We start from the raw sequence: 15,394 nt of genomic DNA on the forward strand, positions 1-15,394 counted from the left end.
TTATCGGAAAAATGAACAAAAATGGAAGAGTTGCTGTGTGCGGTAGTATAAGCGCATATAACGAGGATCCAGCAAAAATGCCCAAAGCGACAGTTCTACAGCCCACTATTATCCTTAAAGAACTGAAAATTGAAGGTTTCTATGTGTCTCGTTGGTCTCAGCCAAAGGATAGATGGCCAGAGGCGTTCTCTAATCTTGTGCAGTGGATCAAAAATGGACAGATTAAAGTAAAAAGCCACGTGACAGAAGGTTTTGATAACATTTACGAGACATTTATTGGAATGCTTGCAGGGGAGAACACTGGGAAAGCTGTGGTTAAAATATGATATTCACATTTCATCACAATGTTTGGCACACTTTAATAAACTATTAAAACATTATTATAATATCTATTTATATGTACGTATAATTGGCTGTTTTAATATTAATTAATGTAATTTTTCATGTGATAAATTAAAATTAAAGTGAATATATATTGTTAATAGCTATTTACCTTCACACAATATAATAACATCTATATATATAAAATTCTCGTGTCACAGTTTTCGTTGCCATACTCCTCCGAAACGGCTTGACCGATTCCTCTGAAATTTGGTAAGCATATTGGGTAGGTCTGAGAATCGGCCAACATCTATTTTTTATCCCGATATTCCTACGGGATACGGACTTACGCGGGTGAAACCGCGGGGCGCAGCTAGTAGAAGTATAAAAAATGATACGATTACCTTAAAAAATTGTATCTGATTAATTGAATCGGCCCGGAATGAATTGGTTATGAATTGTGTTACTAGCACGAGGACTAAGTTCCATTTTGCATTTTAAAAATTATTAGTAGAAAAGAATCCCACATTTGTAACAATAAATAGACAATACATATTATCTTATCTATTTTGTTTTTGTATTTTATACCATAAGCAGGAAACTGAGCTGGTGGTTCGCCTGATGGTAAGCCATCACCTCCGCCCATGAACATCTCAGAGATTGAGCCTTGTAGTGCCTATTACGAGATGAGACGATTTATTGTTTGTCTATGTGCATAGGTAATTCGCACATATTATTTTTTATATGCAACTATTAATTAAATATTAAAGAAACATATAGAAGAGAATCAACTCTTTCTGTATGGCAGGTACATACCTACAATCTACACTAAAAAAGGAGTAACTAGTATTTATTATTCAATATGTTTACTACAAAATGACCGACCAGTGCCACAGATTACGATACAGTTGTAAGTATGAAGAGGCACATATTAAGTACTTAATTACACAAGTAAAATTTAATCGACATTGAAATGTGAAAATAGAGACATGCAAATTTAGGTACCTAATTTGCTCAATATAAAAATACACCTAGGTACTTATTATAAACCGTTAATGATTTTTAATTGTAATTTTGAAATACTTAAAAATATAAAGGCGAAAGACGCAGAATAATTAACAAATTCTTTTAATAACAATAAATAATAGCTGTTCGCCCCGGCTTCGCCCGTGGGACATATATAGCGTATGTCACTCAGTGAAGATACAGCTTTCTAATAATAAAAGATTTTTGAAATCGTTTCAGTAATTTTTCTGCAAATATAACAAACGTACAACAACAACAAGCAAACATAAAAATCTAATATCATCATAAATAGTTATTGATGATGTCCCTTAAAATGGTATACAATGGCTTTTGTTGTGTTCATTAAAATATAGCTTTTCAACCAAGATTAAAAAGTATGTAAAATCTAGAGCAGGAAATAATAATTTTAATAGCTAAGATTAAACAATCTTTCCATGGATTTAAATTATTAGTTTTTATACATTATATATTAAAATAATTATGAATATTCACCGTCTGGCTCCAAGTTACGGCATAGTAATTATTAAGTAATAACGACGAATTGTTGTTTATTGAATTGTTGATATGTATTCAGTATTGTGTTCAAATACCGGCTCATGAACGTTTTTTTCCATTCTATAAATAAAATCATTCCATTACTATTTTTAACGCTGCTTAAACTAAACCACAGAAAATATATAAATAGGTTTGTATATAGGATCTCTATATTAAAAACGTTTACCATTCCGTCCGCTTTAGTGATACAGTCGAATAGAAGAAGTCTGAATAGCAAATAGCGAAGAGCTCTCCGACGCACACATGCGCGCCGTATGTGAACAAAACAGCGTCTATGTGTGATGTGTAATGTGTAAAGGATACACGCAACATTATACAAACATAAAGCCACAGGAATATCATCGAACACTACTGTTCAGTCTACTGAAGTTGTTGTAATAACCTTAACCTGAGCGCCCGCGCCGTTGTGAAACTAATCAATATTCATAAAAAAAAACGTTATTAGTATTAGTGTCCAATCAATATTATAACATTTCTTTTTTTGAGGTAAGTGAAACTTTTCATGCCTATTTATGTTTAATTCGCCTATTTGGAGTGTTATATTTAATTATTGGGCCAACGTTTGTATTGAATATATTGATACAATAATGTCAAACTTATGTTGTACTCAATTGGTTATTTTAAATACCTACGCATGTAGTCAGATGAATCGCAGAGGCCCATCCAAGGTCAAACATACAACGCCCCTGTGACCGAGTGACTTTGAAATTGACAGAAGCCGTGAGTTAGTTCAAGCATTTTAAATTGATCACAACTCAATTAAAAGTTATATTTACCTACTTATGTAAATATTAATAATTCGGTTTGATTTTTTGTATAACTTTATTAAAACTAGGTGTATATCTGTATCTATCGTTAGCCTGTTACCTTAATTATATATCTTAAAATAGTTTGAGGTTAATACTTAATACAAAGTAGACATATTAATTAATATATACATATTAATTAATACATTATTATCATTGTATTTTTACATGATAACCTATCCCGTTCTAATTTAAAGTATTTTCTGTTTATTATATATATGTAACAGACCGTTTTAAATTATAAAACAATATATAGAAAATTGCATAGTAGACAACTAAATAAGTAGCATTATTTATATTACCTACTATTACATTAAACAAATCAATCTCTAAATTATTAAATATGATAACTTAATAAGATAGGTATAAAAATACAAAACATCAAACCCGTTGTCCATTTAGGGTTAGATCGTTAAAACTAAAACGGATTTGAGGTTTTTTTTTAATAGAGTGATTCAAGAGAAAGGTTTACACATGTAAACATTTCTCTTTTTATATACTAACATTAGTATATAAAATGCACCATTGCACCCTTATGTAGAGAACCTACTTGAATCGGAATACAACTATTAAAATCAAGTTTGAACAAAAAATAACTTAATATACATCGGTTCCATCCCATTGCATGATATTATAGTTATTACCGATTATTCCAGCTCATTCCTTTAACGTCAAGTAAATTATATAATTTCGCCATTTAAGTACACAACACAACATTAACAAATGCTCAGCATGTTTTGGATTATCGCAGTAAATATGCCGATAATTCGGAATCAGAAATTATTGGTTAAGTTACAATCGTTTCATTCTATAAACAACACAAAAATAGGTTGTAGGAGCTCCTTGTAAACATTTAGAGTCGCTTCTTAATACACAATGCCGAGCTTTTGTAAACAGATGCAGCCGTTTGTAAGCTGCAAGATCATACGATTATGCGATTTGAAATGTAACTTGTTAGGTACAAGCCATATTCGATAGTTACTGTGTTAATATAACGTCCTTACAAAACAATGTAACAGAATTTAAATTCAGTATATATCTTTTTAAGGATAGAAAAAAATCGATCACGATCACTTGATTTGAACTCACGTGTTTGACAAACCGTGGCAACGCCCAAAAAATGGGGAAAATATCAAATTTATGAAGTATTTTTATGCTATGAAAGCAAATATTAAATACCTACTTTTCTTTTATTTCAAGGCATTTGTTATGTGCATATTTAAACAAACGTTGATTGTAATAATGTTTTTAATAGATTTTTCATCCATTTTAGGTTACGACATCCTTGCAAGAATTAAGGATGGTAAAGGCAAGAAAGTACGTAGTTAAGAAACATTTCCAAGGAGTTCCAAAGCGTGATGACTTTGAAATAGTCGAATATGAACTTCCTCCGTTGAAACAGGGCGAGTTCGTTGTTAAAGCTGATTGGATTAGCGTTGATCCTTATATTCGTGCTTATAATTCAGCTCTACCTGTTCCTTATGACCAGTTTAGTTTTCAAATTGGCACCGTTCAAGAATCAAAGAACAGTTCGTTTCCTACAGGCACAAAAGTCGTTACTCATAAAGGTTGGTGCGATTATAGCATAGTTGGCGAAACAGCCGATCCTTTTGGTAGAGTTTATAAACTGCCTGATTTACACGGTCTACCCGAGGAAGTTGCCCTCGGTGCCGTAGGAATGCCTGGAGCAACTGCTTACTTTGGTTTCCTTGAAATCTGCCAACCTAAAGCTGGTGAGACTGTTGTAGTTACGGGAGCCGCTGGGGCTGTCGGATCCATCGTAGGTCAGATAGCTAAGATTAAGGGCTGCAGAGTGATTGGATTCGCTGGGTCAGATGACAAAGTGCAGTGGTTGGAAAAGGAATTAGGATTCGATAAAGCAATCAACTACAAGACAGCTGATATAGCCAAAGCACTAGCAGAGGCTGCTCCGAAAGGAGTTGATTGTTACTTTGATAATGTTGGTGGAGAAATAAGTAGCACTATAATGGGACAGATGAACAAATATGGGAGGGTGTCCGTGTGCGGGAGTATTAGCTCATATAATGATGATCATACAAAAATGCCAAAGGCGACAGTTGTGCAGCCGTTTATCGTATTCAAAGAACTAAAAATTGAAGGTTTTATTGTATCACGTTGGTCTCAGCCCAAGGATAGATGGCATGAGGCGTTCTCTGATTTAGGGCTATGGATTAAAAAAGGACAGCTTAAAACAAGAAGTCATGTTACAGAGGGTTTTGATAAACTGTACGATGCATTTATCGGAATGCTTGCAGGGGAAAACACTGGAAAAGCTGTTGTTAAAGTTTAATATTACTTTCAACGTTCCATGTTGCACTGTATGCATTTACTAAATATTCCATGTTATGTATTAAAATAAAGGTTTATTATTTCATATCTATTCTTTTATTTCTGCTCCAATTCAAATAAATGCACAAAGTTAAGAAACAAACGGAAGGTAAATTTAATTGAATTTACTAAGTGCAAGATAGATAATTCAAAGAGCAAGATAATAAGCAAGGCAGACATTGAATTTATAATATTATGTAAATTGGTCATGATTTTATATAGATACGAATCGAAGTGTAAATTATATGGATTATTGCAGAAAATTGCCTTCAAAAACAAGACGTGTTAATTATAATTGACGTTGTTATTTTACTTAAATTCTTCATAGTTCAATTACTTACAAACTTACGTGGTTATTTAATGGTCGACTTGTATCTAACATTTAACTAACATCAATATATAAAAGATATAAATAGATTTTCATTTTTGTGTTACAAAAATTAACCCGATTTCATCTTCATTGTTAATTAAATATAAAGAAAACGAGTAATATATTTTTTATGTTATTCCTCGTTCGTGTGAAAATAAAAGATAAAGTATATATAAAATAAGAATATATTGAAAAACACTGTCATCATTTTATGTAATGTTTTTAAATATTGCTACGTAATTACCTACGCTTTATTTTAATGTATTGTTAATATATTGGCAAGTTTTGAACAAATACCGTTTCGCATAGAATACTAATTAAGATTTGACACCAGGAATTATTAGTTGCTTGTTAAATTACATACCTGTTTTAAACAACGTGACTTGAATAAATTCGAAATTTTATCGCTAAGAGTGAAGTACCTGTACACTCACGATAACAATCATTCAACTATATTTAATTGATAACTTGTGGAATCGTGTCCATAAAGCGAATGCAACCAAGGTAGTTGGTAATTTATAAAATATATATATTCTCACTTTCTTGATTGTATGAAACCGACCCCTTAAGACTCGATTTTGACCCACTTTAATCAGATAGATTTAATTCCAAAGTACACTTATCAAGGATTGGTGACAATGCAATTTTTCTTATTATTTTGATAACAATATAAGAAGAATTAAATAATGTGTGTACGTATCTCTCTAGTTTTTTTGCATATGGATATAACGTGAGATATTTTAGACGATTCTATCATTAAAGCATGTTTTTTTAGTTTTTTAAAACACAATTCACTACTTTATTTCACATTTGTTTTTTTTTTAGCATATTATTGCTCAAACTTTTTTCCATAACTATTTAAATATAACTTAAATAATATTGTTATGTATGTGTTAGAACAATATAAGTTTTCTTTACTGATGAACATTATATAAAAAATAATTAGTGTTTACAATTACGATTATCTAGAGACGCAGGACATACAAATATCATAAAATTCTTCAATCTAATTATGACTCATCATACAAATAAGTAATGTCTACCACATTACGTATTTTTATCGTCAAAAATGACTAGTCATGCAGATTGATAAAGACGTCTGTTTTTGCGCGATTTGCGAAATGGTGTCTTTATTTGTTAAATTAATATTTATAGACGATGTTTACTACAGATTGATAGCTATTATTTTGATCTTTGAAATCCTACTAATATTATAAACGAGAAACTTTGTAAGTATGGATGGATGTATGTATGTATAGATGTTTTTTACTCTTTCGCGCAAAAAATTCTCAACCGATTGCAATAAAATTTGGTACATAGAGAGCCGGTCAGCTGGAATAACACATAGGCAACTTTTTATCCCGATATTCCCACGGACATACAGACTTACGCCGGTGAAACCGCGGGGCGCAGTTAGTGAACAAATAATTTTTGCTTATCGTACTAATATTATAAACGCGAAAGTTTGAATGGGTCTTTTTACACTTTCACACCAAGACCTCTGATGGTAAATGTATGGAATTTGGTACAGAGATAGATATAATAGTCTGGATAAGCACATAAGCATACGCATTTCAGCCAGATACCACGCTAGTGAAGTCGCAGGATCCGACTAGTATATAAATATGACTAGTATATAATTATAACTTATAAGGTATTATAAATAAACTCAAATGGAATACAAAAATAAAAGTAACGTATGAATGTGTATGTTTAATATCTTAAAAACAACATAAATTTAAACTACATATTATCTTATTCAGTAATCTTACAAATTAAATGTTTAAGCCTTCTGCAAAAACAATTAACCAATAGATACAATTCTCAGTCAAAACAATTTATCAGATAATAATTTAGAATAAATACAGTCAGATTTTCATGATGGAGGTTTTATATTATCTACGTCTTAATTTATTTTTAATTATTTAAGGCAATGTTACACTTAAACGTATGTACTAATTTTATAAATCCACTAAAAATATTCGTTTATTATACTTCAGGTTTTTATATTTATATATAGGTGATAAGGGCCTTTCTAGATCAAATTTTCCACTAGCCCCATCTCAACGAGAAAGGTTGATTTTTAAATTAAAGTTATTAAGAAGCAACTATCGGAGTATCCCCTCGATCTAGTCAAAGACAAGCGGTTAGAAATAGGATGAAGATTTGGAGAATTTTATAAATAATTCAAGATTCTCGGCACAACATATCACTACTAGCTTTTGTAAACCGGCGATATTGTCGTTTGAGGAGACTAAAAACACTAAAAACATATATCTATAACCGCCCGTAACCTACAAATGAAAAAAATAATCACTCAAAAATATCTATGACTGAAAATAAAAACTTATTCTGTGGTTTGTCATGATGATAAAATTAGGTACATACTAAAAAAGACCTAACTCACGTTAAGTAATTTATATATTTAGGCATATTGATGGGTTTTACTTTATGAAATATTCATTCATTCGTCACATGCATTGTAATTACTGCTGTACGCTTTATTAAAAATTATTATTCTCATAAAATAAAAAATTATTCGTTTCTTGTAATTTCCGAACACTTAAACATTACTCATCTTAAGACGTTATTAATTATGAAACCGCATTGTTTATTAAATTGACCTTCACATATTAGAAGAATAACGTCGTCCCTAAATATAAAAAGGAACGTTTCAGTATTCAAAATAAACACGTTAAATTCCGAAAACGTTTTGGTCAAATGCCATATCACGTGTCAGTTTACAGTCAGTTCGCACTCACACCAAATGTTGCTCCCTACTGAGAGCGTAGTCAACAATTATTTTACAGAGATAGGTGTTAAAACTATTTCACGTATTAACTTTTTTAGGTGCCGGTTCTTCAGTCTCGCTGGGCTTGCGTTTTCTGCGGATGAGATGTGAAATGTCGGAAGCCGCTGGCTTCGGTTTCGCTTCTGATGATGAGCTGGCTCCGTTGCTTTGAGATTTCTCACCGTTTGACGGACACAACGTTTCTCGTACTCTCTTTATGGTCTGGAAAAATTAATATTATTTCGTATTTAATTTGGTAATAACTACTATTGTTATACTAAGTACCTACATTACTTTTATTGACTTTATTAATGGAAACTTGACGTTTTGATGTTGTGGCTTGTGTTGATTTCATTTCAAATTCATGATTAAATAGCAAAAGTAGAGATGTCACATAGAACTACAAAAACTTACAAATTATTCTAATAAATCTGACAGTTTACAGATTGTCCCATTTCTACCCAACAAAAACTATGTCTATGAACTGGCCTTAGGTGTAATATAACATTTGACATGCTAATTATTTACGCAAAGCAACAAAATATTAAATCATACTTTCATGCTCTCAATTCACGTGTTCTGAACTTAGATTTTTTCTTAAGAAATAATATTACCATAATCGAAATAACTATATCAAATATTTATGAAACAGTTCATATTCTGAATAACATTTAATTTTTATTCTTATAAACGATATTCGAATTGGGAGATGTCAGGAAAAATAACTATGTACCCACGGCAAAATTTTCAAGGAATCACTAATCTAACAGGTAATTTTTTTATTAAAAGCGCCCCGGCTTCATCGTGGTACATACATAGCCTATATCACTCAGTGAAGATGCAGCTTTCTAATGGTGAATTAAGTATTGAAATCGTCCAGTAGTATTTGTGTGAAAACACTACAAACATACATACAAAAACGCCCTCTTCATAATCTAAGTTTAGAGGATATTATATGTTATTCAACCATAATTCACAAACATACCCATACTAGCGATCCACCATGGAATTGCCCGTGGAACATAACTAGCCTATAGCTATGAGGAATCAAATAAATATCCAACAGTGAACTGATTTTGAAATAGTTCCTGAGCCTACTCCATTCAAGCAAACCAACTTTTAAACTTTATACTATTAGTATACATTTACTATATAGAAACATTAATTTATGTCTAATGCTCTCAAATAACCGATACATTAAATTAATATATGAATCGTTAACAAAAATAACATCAATGGCCACACACCACTAAGATAAACCACATGGCCATCAATGTATTGGGTCCACTGGAATGAAACACGCGTTAATTTTGAACATGTTTATTTTTTAAAAATCACAATACAATAATGGCCTTGTGGTATAACAATACAATGTAACTTACATTCTAACCGCTAAAGCATTGAGATTAAGGCACTGACTACATACAACATAATACTGACAACACATTCGACACAAGAGCCTTGATACTAACAAACGAAACTTATGAGTAATAAAAATAAATATTCCAAGTGAGTTTAAAAAGATCCATACGATATTTTATTAGAACCGAAAATACACTTATGTGAGTATATTCCATAAATATACTTCGTCTATATAGATTAAAAAAATTATTACGAAAATAAAATTGTCATAACATTTTACATTTTATTGATTTACTTGCATATCACAAATCACAATTGCTGTAGCATCAATTAAAAAGGCACTATCATTCATCACAATTTTTCCAAAGAATAAGCAGAATGTCAAAATTAAAAGATAAAAAAGTTCAGTCTTGATTTGGCAGTCCATAAATATATAACTATACTAGTGAGTATTATCAGTCTATGGAATTCGAATTTAACACAACTCGCGCTAAGAAAGAAAAGAATAAAAAATAGTACTCCAGGTCTTAAGATAAGGCAAGACAGCAATTGGTTAAGTTCTTATGTGTAAGAGAGACAGAATGTATCTCAATTTAAGATTCCTTTCTTTATGGGCGCGGGTTATAGCATAATTGGAATGATTGGCAGAACACTTATCAGCTAATAGTCAGCCTTAGGATATTTAGCACTATGAGATAGCAGTTATGTTATGGTTATTATGGCTCATAATAATAGCAGTATTAAGAAGCATATTTTGTAATTTTATGAAGTTATGTGAATTTTACTTCATCTTCTATTGTAACAGTTATCTTAATAACAATTTTCATAACATTAATATTAGAGTAAAAACATAATCCTAATGACACTAAAATAGGAATGCAAACATCACAGACAATAACTTCCCCCTATTGCTAAATGAAAAAAGTAACATAAAAAACACAAACAACAAATGATGGCAAGCCAAAACAGGATGAAAACCAATCAAATCTTATTCACAATCAACTTCACAAAATACAAAACACCCTACAATAAACCTAAAATTGATAACCTAAACCTAAGCTTCTACTTCAATATGACACATATTCTTCTCCCTGATAATCATATTTCTCAACATGTCCCTAGTTTGCTCAATGCATTCACAAGGTCTTACCTCCGCCTTATAATCCATCATGTCCTGAATCTTCTCCTGTATCTCTGGCAGAAGTTCCTTTAACTCCTTAATTTCACCCTCGACTGAATAGAAGGGATCGGCTGACGAGTATTTCTTAACTGTCGCGTCTTCAGTAGCTGCGGTGGGACTCTCCAATGATTTGATTCTTGTCTCTAGAATGTTCGCCGCGTTCTTGAAGTGCGTGATTGCGTCTTCGAAGTTGGACGCGAGGGAATTCGCGAGACCTACGAGTGAAAATTAGTTTGAAATAATGTATATTACTATAAAAATTCTATTTTGTTATGGTTATCTAAAAATAGTTGTTAAGTAAGCATAGAAAATATTTATGTATTTGCTGTCATATTTTTACGTTTTTAGTTTTTGATTGAAAACAAATATATAATTGAGAAGAGACATAAATCTGTTATTCTTGTAAGGTAACTTAATATTCTAGGATCTGTATCCATATATATCACTTAAATATTTATTTTATGAAAGACCAATAAAATTTTTACCAATTTGATAATGTGTCTCAGCGATGCGCCGATCATCACTGCGATATAACTCTTTTTGTATTTCTAAGCAGCTCACTGTAAAACAAATTATTAAACATCACTATAAAAACAAATCAATTCTATGTATTACAATCAATAATCAATAAGATATTATCTTAAACACATAGACAAAGAATAATATATATTAAGCAGAGATTATCATGTAAGCACAGCAACTAAAGTCTGTTTGAAAAGGTATAGAAAAAATGGTTTTGTATTGCAATACTAAACACAATTTTTAATGAAATATCAATCACTGAAAAAATATAATAAAAATTGGAATTTAAGCACAATACTCACGCATGTCAACAACTGCCTTGTCATATGTCTCACTCTCGAGAGCTACTTCACCGAGGGCGAGGTGGACATCGGCCAGCAACGTGCGAACTCCTTCCGCTTTTGATTGGGCACGGCGCTCTAGTATGCTTCTAGAGAGATCTGAAATTGATATTTAAAATTAAGTTAAAGTTAACTAAATTAATACAACTAAATTACTTGACCTTCTTCTCTTTTATATTTATCTATAAACTATTTATTGATTTGAGAGTACCCTCTAATATACATAAATAAACGACAACTATTTAATATTTTTATTTGACTCATTCATATGTTTGAAATTTGAACTCCAATTTTTTTTACTTTTCCGCACACTTGTATTATTTGTCTTAATTTAAAATATGTTTTAAATATGTAGATACATATACATGTAAGATACTTAGAGAAAACAGTTTGAACCTCAAAGCAGATAAAAGAGGTTAGGTAGGTATGCAAGCATATAATATCAAATTGCATGTTGTCAAAAACAACTTATTACCAACAATGTGTTCTAAAGTTGTAATAAAATTTACCTAACATTTCCCAAGCCAACTGTAGATTGTCAACATCATCTTCATTGTCAAGGTTTACCATTGATTCATCATTTGCCTCTCCATTGGATGTACCCTAAAGAAAAAAAAACATGAATTCAATTACATAATAAAAAAATTATGCAGAACATAACAAATTTAGAAGTTTAAGAACATTATGATTGTTTATGCATAGAAAAGTTAAAAATTTTATATAAAAATTGAAGAAGAAATCACTTTAGCATAATATTAATATTTTATTTACTCACAGGCTGTTCAGTATCTTGTACACTACTCTCTGGTTCTGGAGCTGTGGCCGCTTCTTCTTTAGTGGTGGATTCTGCTGCACTCTGTTCTTCATCTTCTTTCTCCTTTTCAGTGACATCTCCATTAGCTTCCCCATCTGCTTCCATTGCATCCTCATCTCCATTTTCTTCTTGTTCTGCACATATTTACGTTGAAATTTTTAAAAAAAGTAAATAAAGTGATATTATAATAGTACCTAAGAACATATTTTACATCAAATGCTTTCAAGGCTTTAGCTAATTAATCAATGCACTTAATATAATATCCCTTGAATTAAGGAAGGGCAGAAAACCTGCTGGACTATGATGCAGAGCTATTTACGAGGTTCTGTTTTCTATAATAAAAAACTAATCAAGTGTAATCCAAACTCGCTACATAATGATTCTGTACAAACAATCTAAAGTGAAACTTAATAAAAAATTGCAATTTATTACTTACTACGCTAGCCATTGCATATTTTTTATATTAATTTATTTGTTACTACAGCAGCAATACAAATAGATCACCTCTACATAATTGCAACTGTCTAAATATCATGATTCATCAGTCAACAGTCCGCTAACAGTTTGACAGTGTATTCGAATGTTTTTCAAAAGTGTTTTCCCATTTTAAATGTGACTAGATTAATCAAGATGTTCTAGTATCACTTAATAGAAGATGTTTCCTAATGTATTGTTTCTGTGTATTGCATTCTACACTTAGTAAAAAGGAAATGAGGTAAGATTAATTCCCACGTAACAGAAGATTAAATAAGTCCTTAAATGATTAAATACTATAATAGTAATCTCAATAATATTATTAAGAGAAAATTTTTGTATTTTTGCATGTTTGTAACATTTTCACCTAATATCTGCTGGACCAATTAAAAAATTCTTACACCATTAACAAGCTACATCTCCAATGAGTGTACTACGCTGGGACAAACAGCTACTAATAAATATAGTCAACTTTTCAATTAAACAACACATACCATCATTTTCATCATCATCTTCTTCAGCATTGTTTGTTCCAGGCATTCCATCTCCAAGAACACCATTTTCTTCCCTCGATAAACCAAGAAGAGCCTTGCCATACCTGATAAAAAATAATTTTATTGTACGAAAATCAAGCATTAAATATTTAAAATGTTCACTATGAAATAACAACACCTGAAACATAGTCAAACTTATGATAAGAGTGTTATAATTATAAACAAAGACAATACCACAAATAAGCCTCAGCACATTGATCGGCAGTGTCGCCATGTTCCTTGGCTAGCAGTTCACAAGCCTTAGCTAAGCTCTCGACAGCCGCCCCGTAGTCTCTCACGGCGAGATTTCTGCGCCCCACAGCCAGCAACTCCGTTGGAGAAGAAGTAGTCACTTCTGGTACGTCAGCCATCTGTTACAAGGACCGTTAAAACTTTAAAACAACGGACGAACGTACATACCTATTTTACCCACAAACAGGATTCGTGAGAAAACGAAAACTTTTGCCGGCAAAATGTAACGGTTGCTTTTGACATATATAAATAATACAATAGAACTTCAACACATACCACGTGGACAACAATAATGTGAGACTTTACAGCAAAATCATCGTTTACAGACTAATTATTATGAATATTATAAATTTCAGAGCATTAAATCAGCTTTTATACAAGAGAACTAAACATAAAATGCGAAGAAGTGTGCGTCTAATCTGCTGTTTGTCATACTTACTCACCTTTAAAAACAAATTCAAGACTAGAATAACTTAATATTACGGGTTGCGCTTATCTCCAATCCGCTTTTCGTTTTTTCTATTCAGATATATACTGAGTTAATGTGGAAAATTAAATTATTTTGTTACCGACAGCGTCATGAAATCGAAGATGTGTCGAGAGATCTTTCGTGAATCAAAATCGTGAATGATGGCCGCAGGCCAACCGACGACCGGTGAAAGTTGAATCACCTGTCATATGTCATGTGTCAATTGTCAAAAATTTTGTTGCCATAATCAATTTATTTATTCAATAAAGTAGATACCTAGTACATAATATAATTAATCCATTTTCTTATGTATTGAATGAATGTGTCAATAATCTAGTGATGATGATATAACGGAAAAAAAGCAACAGTTTAACGGACATTTCTTTAACAAATAAAGCAAAAGTGATATAACATTTATTAATATATCTTATATTTGCAGCAGCTAATATAATATAGTAATAACTAATAAATGTCATAATCTCGGAACAAAATAAGAAAACGAAATAAATTGACAAAATATTAGTTAAAAACACTATAATGATGAAGCGACTGGCAAAACTTTCACAAAATTATAAATTCACATATAAACTATTTAGAATATTTCATTACATAATTTTCTTTTACAGTTTACTCCAGTAAAGTTTGAGATACGTATCCTTTTCTTCATCATTCGCAGTCCATTCTTTTATTCCCGTCGTCAATACTTTCCTTATTGTCTATGCAACGCATTTGCGGCGCCAATACCTTTGTAAATGTTCATGGGGGGATGTGATCGCTTACTATCAGGTGAACCACCAGTTCAGCTCAGTTTTATTACATTAAAGTAAAAGAAGACGTTAACTATTGCATTAGAATCTTCATCTCCATCGACTTATGCCTAAGAAACGTTTATGAAATTCATTTTCTTACGTCCTTCCAGTTATGAACAAAATTGCTGTTTGAATGACTTTGAGCTAAAATATTAAATTAAATGTAGTATATTTTGAACATCAATACTTAAATGCAATTATAAACTAAATAGCTTCGAAATGGTATCCCTAACGCAATTTACTTACCATAGAATATGCTACATGCATTTCAACTTTGTTTGCAACTATTGTTTGTTTATATTTTTTCTATTGTTATAACTTTTCGAAGCGTTTTATCGTATAACCTAATTTTATAAAATTGATCCAATAAAAAAATTACATACGTTTATACATATGCTATACTACACTTACATATAAAAT

At 31.3% G+C, this 15,394-nt stretch overlaps 3 protein-coding genes across 4 annotated transcripts; 2 read left to right on the top strand and 1 right to left on the bottom strand.

Annotated features, from left to right (window-relative positions):
* Window positions 1-8: 8 nt before the first annotated feature.
* On the top strand, window positions 9-467 carry LOC119832548 (prostaglandin reductase 1-like). Its single transcript, XM_038356212.1, has one exon. It carries the CDS (start codon window positions 12-14, stop codon window positions 324-326), a length of 315 nt encoding a protein of 104 aa, XP_038212140.1. The 5' UTR covers window positions 9-11; the 3' UTR covers window positions 327-467.
* A 1,705-nt stretch (window positions 468-2,172) lies between these two features.
* Window positions 2,173-5,105, top strand: LOC119832531 (prostaglandin reductase 1-like). 2 transcript variants are annotated; one of them, XM_038356190.1, is made up of 2 exons: window positions 2,173-2,388; window positions 3,982-5,105. In XM_038356190.1, the coding sequence occupies exon 2, from the start codon at window positions 4,009-4,011 to the stop codon at window positions 5,017-5,019; it is 1,011 nt and encodes a 336-aa protein (XP_038212118.1). In that variant the 5' UTR covers window positions 2,173-2,388; window positions 3,982-4,008; the 3' UTR covers window positions 5,020-5,105. The 2 variants fall into 2 exon arrangements, with proteins under 2 accessions (XP_038212118.1, XP_038212119.1); XM_038356191.1 differs by lacking the exon at window positions 2,173-2,388 and adding an exon at window positions 2,543-2,622.
* A 2,891-nt stretch (window positions 5,106-7,996) lies between these two features.
* LOC119832215 (histone-binding protein N1/N2) lies at window positions 7,997-14,351 on the bottom strand. Its single transcript, XM_038355855.1, has 9 exons — window positions 14,140-14,351; window positions 13,640-13,815; window positions 13,406-13,509; window positions 12,399-12,571; window positions 12,133-12,226; window positions 11,585-11,722; window positions 11,246-11,320; window positions 10,731-10,975; window positions 7,997-8,440 (listed from the first exon to the last, which is right to left on the bottom strand). The coding sequence occupies exons 2-9, from the start codon at window positions 13,813-13,815 to the stop codon at window positions 8,258-8,260; spliced, it is 1,188 nt and encodes a 395-aa protein (XP_038211783.1). The 5' UTR covers window positions 14,140-14,351; the 3' UTR covers window positions 7,997-8,257.
* Window positions 14,352-15,394: the final 1,043 nt, after the last annotated feature.

The sequence above is a fragment of the Zerene cesonia genome, chromosome 15, assembly GCF_012273895.1.
Source record: "Zerene cesonia ecotype Mississippi chromosome 15, Zerene_cesonia_1.1, whole genome shotgun sequence".
Classification (NCBI taxonomy): domain Eukaryota; kingdom Metazoa; phylum Arthropoda; class Insecta; order Lepidoptera; family Pieridae; genus Zerene; species Zerene cesonia.

Bases quoted from the DNA above. Each gene is read 5' to 3' on its own strand.
- LOC119832548 (XM_038356212.1), top strand. From the start codon at position 12: ATGAACAAAAATGGAAGAGTTGCTGTGTGCGGTAGTATAAGCGCATAT.
- LOC119832531 (XM_038356190.1), top strand. From the start codon at position 4,009: ATGGTAAAGGCAAGAAAGTACGTAGTTAAGAAACATTTCCAAGGAGTT.
- LOC119832215 (XM_038355855.1), bottom strand. From the start codon at position 13,815: ATGGCTGACGTACCAGAAGTGACTACTTCTTCTCCAACGGAGTTGCTG. The intron at 12,572-13,405 runs GTATGTGTTGTT...AAATATGTGCAG, and splicing joins AGATGATGATGAAAATGATG to AACAAGAAGAAAATGGAGAT. The intron at 8,441-10,730 runs GTAAGACCTTGT...TAATTTTTCCAG, and splicing joins TGATGGATTATAAGGCGGAG to ACCATAAAGAGAGTACGAGA.